Source organism: Sorex araneus, chromosome 5 (genome assembly GCF_027595985.1).
Source record: "Sorex araneus isolate mSorAra2 chromosome 5, mSorAra2.pri, whole genome shotgun sequence".
NCBI lineage: Eukaryota > Metazoa > Chordata > Mammalia > Eulipotyphla > Soricidae > Sorex > Sorex araneus.
In genome coordinates this window covers 119,814,108-119,825,641 of record NC_073306.1, presented here as the reverse complement: position 1 = coordinate 119,825,641, position 11,534 = coordinate 119,814,108, and the positions used below count along the sequence as shown (strand labels likewise).

The 11,534-nt window shown below is 53.9% G+C and overlaps 1 protein-coding gene across 16 annotated transcripts in view; it reads right to left on the bottom strand.

Annotated features, from left to right (window-relative positions):
- Window positions 1–4,412: 4,412 nt before the first annotated feature.
- The window catches only part of EPB41L1 (erythrocyte membrane protein band 4.1 like 1), a 119,946-nt gene continuing 112,824 nt past the window's right edge, over window positions 4,413–11,534 (bottom strand). For all 16 annotated transcript variants that reach the window (XM_055139046.1, XM_055139047.1, XM_055139045.1 and 13 more), the window contains one exon: window positions 4,413–7,602. In XM_055139046.1, the coding sequence (XP_054995021.1) occupies window positions 7,594–7,602 (9 nt within the window). In that variant the 3' untranslated portion in view covers window positions 4,413–7,593. The remainder of the gene's footprint in view (window positions 7,603–11,534) is intronic.

Genomic DNA, 11,534 nt, shown 5'->3' with positions numbered 1-11,534 from the left:
CGCCGAACGGGAGCAACGCAGAAAGCGGCCCGGCGGACCCCCGCGGTCCGGGAGGAACGGCCCGCGCCTGCGGGTTCCGCCCGAGGGTCCCGTGCCGGCCGCACCCTCTCCGCGCTCCTTTCAGCTCCTAACCTTGGAGAACAGCTTTTGTCAAACGACCCGTTTCGTATCCCGCCCCGGAAACGCATCCACGAGTCATGCTTCCTGGGCCGCAAGCAGTCATGGTCACTGGGGCTGGGGTCAAGGCCAGGCCCACCAGCAGTCACTCTCAGACCCCCCTCAGCCAAAGCCCTGCCCACCGAAGGTCCTGGTATCAGCCAGTCCCAGCTCTCAAACACAAGCATCCCCAATGCAGGGGCCTCAGAACCCTGTCCTGGTCCCAGAGAGAACCCTTTAGCAGCAATGATCAGCACGTAGGTGTGTCCATCCATACTGACCCAGTGTCCTTCAGCCGCCCGGGGTGAATTTGATATTTCAGTCAGGCTATAAACATCTTGGCTTCGAAAGGAAATTTGTCTTGTGCTCCATCATTTTCCTGAAGCCTAGCACAAAACCAGGCACAAAGAACTGGCATAATTACATATTACGCACTCAATTAATGCTGTCCTCATTAGCAAGGGGCCTCACTTTGGACTCGGGCAAGACAAGCACCCCGCCCTCTGTACTGTCTCTCCAGCCCCATGTCTCACTTTGGGGTTTAGGCCTATGGTGGGGGGTTGAAACTCCCAGGGAGATATAGATAAATATTAAGTCAGCAAGAAATTGACTTGCATGATTCGGAAGGCTGAGTAGGTAAGTACAAAATTATCTACTATTTCTAGTCCATACATTAAGTTTAGTCATCAGTGTATGGATTAGAAATGGTAGGGAATCGTTGGGAATTAATATTTCCAACTGGCAGGAGATAGACTTGTGGCTCAAAGAGGTTACACAGAGAGTGATGGAGCTAGAGATGCAGTGAAAGACCGGCCGGCTGTTCTTGTCCAGAGGAGCTGCCCCTATCTGTCACACTTCTCAGTGACAGCTGGATACGCTTGGTCAAACTCATCTCTCCGTGGATTTCAGTCCAGATGGGCTTGCAGTTACGATTCTTTGTAACGGACTGCTGCCAGATGAACCAGAGCTGGCCTCTTGTCAGTCACAGCCATGCATGTCCACCTCAGCCTGGCCTGTTGCTCCCATTTCTGGGGTGAAAAATCTCAGCTCCTTCCCACCTCTCCATTCCCAGTCTTGGGTGATGAGTTCCCTCGGCTGGTCTCAAGCACCAGTTTCATTTGGGTTCCCATCTTCTCTTTTTTTGTGTATTTTGTTTTGGGCCACACCCAGCAATGTTCAGAGGTTACTTCTGGCTCTGCTTTCGGGAATTACCTCTGGAGGTGCTTGGGGTACCACATGGGATGCCGGGGATCAAGTCTGGTTGACTGTAGTGCTTTACCTGCTGGATTATCAATCTGGCCCCAGGTTTTCCATCTTCTGTGAGATTCCAGGACCTGCAGGTAGAATCCTGGTGGCTGATAAAACCAATGGTTCCAATCTTTTACACTCCAGGCCAGCAGAACAGACCACTGGTCTAGATTAGTGGTTCCCAACTGGCAGATTCATGCCGATTCCTCCCCTTCCCCAAAGACAGGGAAGATTTTGCACTGTCCAGAGGCATTATTAGTTGTCTTATGGTGTTCCATATGTCTTATCTTGTGGATAGAGGCCATGGATGTTGGCAATCGTCTAACAATCCACAGAACAATGCAAAGTACTAGTTGGCCACAGTATCAATAGCACCAAGACTGGGAAACTTGATCTGGATGGACACAAGACCCGTAAGAAAAAGTTTCCAGGCCAGGGAGTCAGAGAGCTATAACAGGCATTCAGGCACTGGCCTTGCACAAGGCCAACTCAGTCTATGGTATTGCATATGGTCTCTGGAGCCCTTCCAGGAGTGACTCCTAAGAAGAGAACCAAGAGTAAGCCCTGGACATGGATGGGCATGTCTCCTCCATCTCCAAATTAAAAAATAGGGGGCTGGAGTGATAGCACAGCGGGTAGGGCGTTTGCCTTGCACGCGGCCGATCCGGGTTCGAATCCCAGCATCCCATATGGTCCCCTGAGCACCGCCAGGAGTAATTCCTGAGTGCAGAGCCAGGAGTAACCCCTGTGCATAGCCGGGTGTGACCCAAAAAAGCAAAAAAAAAAAAAATAACAATGAATTCATTCCCAGGCCACTACCTAGAGTTTCTTTTCGAAATGTTTTATTTATCAATTTTCTGTACTTTACAACAGTGTTAATGATGGTTCCCTGTCACATAATTCCAGCACCACACCCATCACCAATGTACCCTTTCCCTGCCCCCCAAGGACCCCAAATGCCCCTCCCTTTCAGTCCTGCCCACTCCCCTCCCCAACTCAGTTGTGTGGATCAATTCTCCTGTTATTACCTAGAGTTTCTGTTCCCAGTGTTCTGGGCCCTAGAGTTTCTCAGACAATAGGAAGCCCGAACGGGAAAGGTGCCAGCTCACTGGTGACAAAGGTTGAAGAGCGCTGCTCCGGACAAACCAGCCTCAGTTTAGTCCCAAGCAGAGGCTGAGCCTGCAGGAATAGGAGACCAAGCTGCAGATCCAGTGTGGGGGGACCCAACTTCGACAAATCCAATCCCATTCCAAAACCCTAGGGGTGACACACACCGAGGGAACCTACAGGGGAAATTCAGGGAGGGATTCATACTACTCACAGAAGCAATTGCAGCTGCAAAGGACCAGAATCTAGAGAATGTTGAAGAACTAATTTTCCCTGGATGGCATATGTATCATCTAATGAATGTCTTCTCACAGGAGAGATCATATTTACATTGGAAACCATAGGGTGATTCCCAGGATATAGGTGTTTCAAAGGTATTTAGAATGGAATGTACATAATGACTTCAGCCCTGATGAAAAGACAGGGAAAAGCACACCAAATGGCAGTGGTTTTTGTTAAACTCTAGACAATAAAGATACAGTGTCTGGTGAGTTATTTGGTGGAAATTAAAAAGTGTGGTGTGTGCAACTCAAGCAATCCAAGGGCCAGGGCTAGGTCTTATTTACATGAAGTGTTGTTTCTAAATGTTAATGTTTGCATTTATTTTTTAGGAAAACCTCTTTGCATTGGCAAGAAACACTAATTTTCCATTTGTGGAAACTGTATAGTATCCTCTTTTTTAAAAAAAAAAAAAAAGTGGCTTTAGGGGCCGGAGCGATAGCACAGCGGGTAGGGCGTTTGCCTTGCACGCGGCCGACCTGGGTTCGATCCCCGGCATCCCATATGGTCCCCCAAGCACCGCCAGGAGTAATTCCTGAGTGCAAAACTAGGAGTAACCCCTGAGCATCGCTGGGTGTGACCCAAAAAGCAAAAAAAAAAAGTGGCTTTTAAAAAAGTTAATTTGAAGAAAAAATAAGTGGATAACAGAACAGAGAGCATTTTGGGGGTGTGGAGGGAGGCTGGCTGGCAGCTGGACTTACAGTTTCTGTGCACAGTATGCACCAGGTTCCTGCGGAGTGGGGCTTTGGGCAAAACCTGCATAAAGGTGCCCTTCTTCCAAGATGTGGGAATCATACTGTTCCGCCTCGCCCTGACTCCTTCTGTTTCCTGGGACCTGCATACTTCCTGTTCCTTCTATCTAGAAAGTTCTCACCACAGGACTAGAGCGATAGTACAGCGGGTAGGGCATTTGCCTTGCATGCTGGTGACCTGGGTATGATCCCCAGCATCCCATATGGTCCCCTGAGCACCACCAAGAGTAATTCCAGAGTGCAGAGCCAGGAGTAACCCCTGAGCATCACTGGGTGTGGCCACAAAACAGAAATAAAGCAAATTTTAAAAAAAGTTCTCACCAAAGTTCTTCACCTTTCTGGATCTTTCTCTTTATTCAGCTCAAGGAGGACATAAGTGGTCACTGTGTGTGTGTGTGTGTGTGTGTGTGTGTGTGTGTGTGTGTGTTGCAGTGCTGGGGAGTTGGTTGTTCCTGGTGGTGCCTAGGGGATCCTAAAGTGCCAGGGATTGAGCCTGGGGTTCCTGCAGAGGATTCTGTGCTCCAGCCCTTTGCCACCTCCCCAGCCCTGGCTACTTTTTCTTCTTTTTTTTAAGTGCTGTCTGGAACCCCCGCACGCCCTCCTCCTGTGCATTCCCTTGCAGGTTCGTGTGGCTCTGGAACGGTCTCTCACGCTGTGCTGTTTCCTCACTAGCCCAGGAGCCCCTGGAGAGCAGGCCCCTGTTTGCCTAGTGGCTGCATGCGCCAAGCCCGAGTCAACCCCCTGTGCACCTTGGAGGTTGCAAACCTTTGTCAACTAGAATGTGTTCTAGGTTGCGATCTGTCCATGCTGCCACAGAGTCCTGTGTCCTCGTCAGCCCAGGTCTGAGGCAGAGGCCGAGGCAGTGAGTGGTTCAGCATCAAACACATTTATTTCACTTTAATTGAGTGTACAAGAACAGAGAGCACACGCATACAGCACAGAGCACTGAGGTGGGGGAAGCTCGGGGACGAGAGAGGTGGGGGAGTCGAAAGGAACAGGACGGCATCGCAGTTGGGTGGTAAAGTGCTTTCGGGGGGGTGGGGGAAATAAAAGTATTTAAAGTGATGTTGCTCATGCAGTTTCAGGCCAGTCTTGGAATGTGCTTGCAGGGCTCGAAAAAGGAAACCGATCATGGCACTTCCTGTACCCTCAGATGGAAAAGATCCGAGAAAGCAAAACAAGAGAAAAATGAAGGTCTGGAGGATGGCAGAGTGGACAGAGGTCCTGGAGGGTGTCTGGTTTCTCCTCGCTTGCCAGTGGGGGAGATGGGCCCTGCCGGGGGTAGGAGGGGACACGCCCAGCATCACATGGAGAGTTGGGCACTGAGCCAGGATGACCCCTGGACCTCCTCCTGACTGCCCTCCAGGACCTTCCCACTCTGCTCCATGGTCTCCTGGGTGGCACAGAGAGGGTGAAATGCCAGAGGGGTAAAAGGAGAAGTAGGTTGAGGACAGACAAGACAGACGTCTCTATTCTCCATGAAGGGGGGGTGCGGGGAATCAGCGCCCTAGATTTCGCTCGGCAGTGCCCCTCCTCCCCGCACGTGGGACAGAGACCTCCACACACCCCGGTGGGCCCAGCTCAGCCGCTCGCTTCACCCTGCAGGCCCGAGGCTCACTGAGGCACGTCCAGGGTGCCCTGGATGACCCGCTCCCGCCAAGAGAGGGGCCCCGGAGAGGAAGCCGCGCCAGCCCTGGCCCTGACGTCTGGAGGCATGGAGGGAGAGGCTCCATGGTTTCCTCCCGGGCGCTGAGTGTGTGGGCACCCAGGCTGCGGCGATGCTGTCTGGGACTCGCGTGCCCGTGCCTTGCCCCTGTCTGCTCGCTGTGACACACTCTCCTCTGTGTTGTCCCGCCTTGAGTCAGCACCAGAGACGGGTCTTTGGGGGTGACTGCCCTCTGGGGGGGGGCCTTCTGAGGCAATGTCCAGGACATTAGGGGGGGCGTAGGCAATGCTCTTGGAAGGGCTGAAAACGTAAGGCTGGCTCCAGGGGGCTGCCCGGGGCCTCCCCTTCCCTCCCCCCTTCTGCCCACGACAGCGGCTGGAGCGAGCCAGTGAGTCGCTGTGGGACAGACCTACCGACGGCTTTCGAAGCCAAGCTGGGGCGTGGGGTGGGCCTGAGAAACCCCAGCACAGTGGGGAGACCCTCCTCAGGGGGGCACTCTTGCTTGCGGGGGGCAGGGCTGCTGGCTGCAAGCCTGGGGGGGCCCTGTGAGCTCCTGCTTCATTGGCCGGGGGGTCAGTGCTGAGCTCTACATGGGGGGGCGGGAGTAGGGGGGCTTCCTACGAGGGTGCCTAGGGGCGCAGGCACAGATGCAGCCGGAAGTGGGGGCAGGTCTCCAGAGGAGAGCCGGAACGTGGGGCCACCCCTGCCGGTGAAGGGGCTGGCGAGGCCTTGGAGGCAGTTTGGGCTGATCAGAGCCTGCCCTGGGATCCAGCCTCTGCCCGAGCTGCTCTGGCCCAGGGGAAGAGAAAATTGCCGCCGAGGGTAGGGCAGAGGGGAAGGCTGGGCTGGATGTGCCCAGCCAGCCGGCGGGTGGAGGCCTCCATCCTCTGTGTTTGTGGGGGGGCAGGGGGGTGTCACTTGCACAGCGAGCTCGCAGTCATGGGGCTGTCAGGGATAGGCAAGATATGTGGCCAAGAAAAGGGGAGGCAGGGCACTAGGCCAGGGGGCCCGTGCACGAGGCCCCATCACCGAACCCCAAGTTTGAGCACAGACCAGGCTCTGGTTGCTCCTGCCGGCGGGGCAGGGGGCGGGGAGAAGCCACTAGGGACCAGATCTGTGTTGCTTCCTTCTTGCCAGGCTCCTGTCTCTGCACTCGGGGGACCCCCGTCACTTCCCACCAATCCACCAATCACGAACACCACACACGGTATCACTACACGGAACCGCGGCCCCGCCGGGGAGCAGCCCAGGCTGGGCTCCCCGTTCTGGGTGGCCCGACCTTTCCGCTGAGGTCGAGGGAGCCTCATGGGTACCTCGAGCACAGTGAGAGCATCGTCACTTTAGAACGTCGGCTTCATACTTACCAGCACTGTTTATTGGAATAGTTTTCTCCGGGTCTATGCGAAATACATAACTGAAAAGCACATCCCATACACATCTCCGACAAGCGGCACCTTCGTCAAGAGAACCACCGGCAGCACCCAGTGGCGACGTCCCTTCCTCGGGCTGTCCTCTGCTTTTGCTTTCCTCTCGGGCTTTCGGGACGGAACCAGACAGGCGGCCGCCCGGGGCCCTCTCCAAGCCTGGACACAGAGTGGGTGGCGGGCGAGGGGGGGAGGAAGGAGCCGAGACAGAACAGGACAAGAAGGCCAGCGAGAGTCGAGGGGGAAGGGAGGCAGAAGAAAGGAAGGTAGATTTGGCAGCCCAGTGTCAAGACCCAAAAAAATAACAATCCAGTGTTCCTCCTCTTCCTCCTCCTCCTCCTCCTCCTCCTCCTCCTCCTCCTCCTCCTCCTCTCCAAGCAGGGGTTTTCGTTCTCTCTCGGAAGATGGTTGACGGTGCGTGTGCTGCGCCCGCGGCTTCGCTGCCAGGGTGCTTCCCTTGGCACGTGGAGGGGACGACAGACACTGGGGAAGGAAATGAGGGTGCCCGTCTACTAAACAGAATGACGTGCAGAACCGGGGGCAGGGGGCCCGGCGGACGTCTGCCCTTGGCTGGTCTGGGCATCAACCAGGGGAGCTGGGGGGAGTCCTCGTTGTTCTCATTTTGTTTTGCTTTGTTTCCCTGAAAAATCCCCCCTCCCTCCCCCTCCATCCTTCGATCTGTCTGCAGAGGAAATGTGGGTGGTTCGGAGGTTGGTTATTGCCGTTGGCCGACAGCCTGGTCAGCCCCAGCAGCCGTGGGAGGACGCGGTGTTTCCTGTATATATATCTATATCTCTATATATCTTTATATATATGCTTTCCCCTTCCCAGTCTCTCCTCGGGGACGGCGCGTCGCAGCTGGGACGGCGGTGTGGATTCGGAGAGTCCAGAGCAAAGGCCCCTTCTGAATGGTTCTCTGGCTGGAGTTGGACCAGAAATGCCAGCATCCCCGTCACCGAGGTCAGGACTCCTGGAGTGGGGGGAGGGAGGAGGACAAGATGAGTCAGGACCAGTGGCTGAACTCTGAGCCGCAGCCCAGCGTCGTCCACGGGATGATGAGTGGCTGGGCGCAGGGGCACCCCGGGGTCTCAGAGACGGGGTGTGCTGATAACTCCTGCCCGCCCCCAAGGTTATGGAGTTGCCCGAGGTCTGCAGAATCTCCCTTTCCTGACTTGCAAGATGGACCAGTAGGTGACCCTCCCACCCAACTCTCCGACCATGCCGGGAGTGACCGTTTCTGTGATGACGGTCACTCGTTCATCTGATGGGGAATGTGGCTCTGAGAGAGGTGTAGAACTCGCTGGAAACCATGCAACGAACCACAGGCGGGGTTTCGAATTTGGGTCTGTAGGAACCACAGCACCGTTGACATGGGAACCAGGAGGCATCAGCCTGCCCACTAAAGCAGCCTTTTGAAAGCATTCTTTCAAATGTTTTTCATTTTGCGGCTGGAGTAAGAGTACCGGGGGTAAGGCACTGGACTTGCATATGGACAACCTGGGTTCGATCTCCGGCATCCCATATGGTCCCCCTCACCCCACCACCTGCCCTGGAGCACCATCAGGAGTGATCCCTGAGCATCGGCCGAGTGTGGCCCAACCACCCCCTACCCCCAATGTTTTTCATTTTAGTTAGAAACTAAACGTAGTTTATGATTTTATATGTGGGGGTGGAAGAGAGTAACTGGGCCACACCTGATGGCATTCGGGTGCCTCTGAGGCTATTCTGTGGTGCCCGGGGGTGAGGGGGGCACTGGATAACAGGGACTGAACCCACGTCCTCATCAGGGCAGGGCCTGCGGCCCTGACCTCTGAGCTATTTCCCCAGACCCTTTTAAGGACTATTGAAAAAAAAAAAAGAATTTCAGTGTGGGTTGGGGGGGACATAGCTCGAAGGGCTGGATGTGGAGGTCTGGGTCTCATCTCCAGCACTGCGGGGTCTCCTAAGCAAGGAGCCTCGAGTAGCCCCGCCCCCGCTCCATCCACACCACATGTGGCCCCCCAAATGGAAAAACCAAACCAAACCAAACCAGACAGAGCTTTCTGGAGCCAGAGGTATGGCTCGGTGCGGGGAAGCAAGAAGCATACCTGACATACGGGAGGGCCTGGGTTTGGTCGCTCGCAGCTCAAAAGGAATAGGAGTTTCTCTCCCCCAGAGTCGGTGCACCTGGCGACACCGAGCGTCAGCCCAGGCAGGGAGATGGCTCAGAGGACCAGAGCACAGGCTCTGTGTGCAGGACACCTGGGTTCACTCCCCAGCACCGCTGGGAGCAACCTCCCACCCCCAGGGCCACCAGGCGTGGCCCCCAAACAAAAGCAAAACAAACTGGAGCCTGTGGTTTTCCCTTCTTGGTGGAGAAAATGGGAAAGCATGTGGGCGGCCAAGGCACAAGGCCTGTCTCTCCAGGACCACACGAACAAGATGACCTTTACAGAGGGACCCGCAGAGCGTGGCGGCGAATGGACGGCACACAGGCCAAGGAAGAGCCAAGAGCGGAGGGAGCAAGAATGAGGAGGAAGGAAGGAGCCAGCCAAGGGAGCCCTGAGGCGGGCGGGAAGAAGGATGCCACGGCAGGGGGTGTGAGCCGGCAGCAGCAGGGAGAGAGGCACTGGGAGTGAGGAGGAGGGAAATGCAGTTGTGAGAAAAACACGAGGTGGGGACGGTGGGAGAGCGGATGGGAGGGGACTTTGCCCATCTCTTCATTTTGACATGAGGGAACCAAATGCCCACCGGGGAGGGGGAAGTGGCAAGGCTGGCATGGAGCTGGGCCCCCGGTTCATAGCACATAGCCCCTCCCGTCGTTCTCCTACTCCCGACAACATGCCCACAGACTTCCTGAGGCCCAGCCTGCACCACGCTTCTGCCTCACACTGGTGGCAACAGTTCTCTGGCCGGGAGTGACCCCATGCTCCCTGGTCACCAGCTGGCCAGGATCTTTCCTCTGCTGCTCGGAGATCTGGGGGATCAAAAGCGTGAGTAACTAGGGGCTGGAGCAATAGCATAGCGGGTAGGGCATTTGCCTTGCATGCGGCCGACCTGGGTTCGATTCCCAGCATCCCATATGGTTCCCTGAGTACTGCCAGGAGTGATTCCTGAGTGCAGAGCCAGGAGTACCCCTGTGCATTGCCAGGTGTGACCCAAAAAGCAAAAAAAAAAAAGCGTGAGCAACTGAATGATGGAGCGGGGCGGCAGGCCCTGCTGGGGTCCAGCTTCCACATCGAGATGAATGCCTCCCACAGAAACAGCCAGAGAACACACCCCGGGCTCCAGCAAACATTGGAGGCACAACTGATTTTCCAAACAGAGTTTCTAAAGCAGTTTTTTCAAGTTTCCAGGTCGTTTTGGTTGTCTAAAGTTCCCTACATTTACCGAGACCCATGATCCAGAGACCCATCAATAAATCTCAAAAGAGATCAACAAGTTGCAGAAGACTCTCCCCGATGCCTGTGCTCATGGCTGAGTTGTCTGGGGCACCCTGGAGAGGCGTGAGTGAGCCCAGCGCCCGCCCACACAGAGCCCTGGCAGCTGAAAGCTCCCACGCTCAACAATGCTGCCATGCTCCTGGCTGGACCCCGCTGCTTGGGATAAGCTTCATCCAGAAATTAATCTGCTAAAAAAAACTCAGATATGTGGATTTGGTGACTGAAATCGCCAGGCTTTCATGGAGTTGGGATGGGCTGCCTCTTCCCATCTTCCTGTACTTCCGAAAGCCCTGGCAGTCACGCGCATACCCCAAAGCCACCACCCAGTTAAAAATTTAGCTATAGCTGTATCGCACCATTAAAAATTCTGGACTTCCTGGAGCAACATCTCAAACTCTACCGCACTGATAAACCAGCAGTAGCACACCAGATTGGATGGGGTGTAATGTAGATGGCAACCAATCTCAATCAACAAGATAGAACAACAGAAGGCTTAACCTGTAACACTTTAGTAATCTCTTATACAAAGACATACTGGCTTCAATTCTTTTTTTTTTTTTTTTTTTTTTTGCTTTTCGGATCACACCCAGCGATGCACAGGGGTTACTCCTAGCTCTACACTCAGGAATTACTCCTGGCGGTGTTCAGAGGACCATATGGGATGCTGGGAATTGAACCCAGGTCGGCCGCATGCAAGGCAAATGCCCTACTACCCGCTGTGCTATCACTCCAGCCAATACTGGCTTCAATTCTAAGGAAACATGTTTGATCATTCAGCAAATTATTGAAACATGCAATATAAATACATTATTGAGGGCCTGCTATGGGGGTAGGCTTAAGGGGTGGTTGGGAAAATTAGAGAGAATGGTGGAGGGATTGGTGTTGGAATATCGAATGCCTGCAACAAATCATCAAGAACAACTTTGTAAACCACAGTATTTATATAAAGTGTACGGGGGAAAATGGGGAAAAATTAATTAAAAAAATAAAATTCTTTACAAAAAAATTAGAAACTGAGGCCAGAACAGTACAGCTTCTAGGGTGTTTGCCTTGCATGAGGCGGGCTGGGCTCAATCCCCAACACCTTATTTGATGCACTGCCAGGAGTGAGCAGGGAGCACAGAGCCAGGAGTAACCCCTGAGCACTACCAGGTGTGTCCCTCCAAAAAAAAGAAAGAAAATATTAGAAACCCTATATTTCAAAATTAAAAATCCCAAAATGTGAGCTTATGGTTGAAACCATAAAAAAACAATTTTGCACTATGATTTTTACTTAATCCAATATATCCAAATGTTATCATTTCACCATAATAATCAGTGTCAGTCATCAAGCTATTGTATAGTTCTTTTTCATCTTGTTTTGTTTTGGGGTCACATCTGGCAGTGCTCAGGGCTGACTCCTGGTTCTGTGCTCACGTCTCACTCCTGGTGGTGCTCAGGGGACCATATGGGATGTTGGGGACTGAACTCAGGTCAGTCG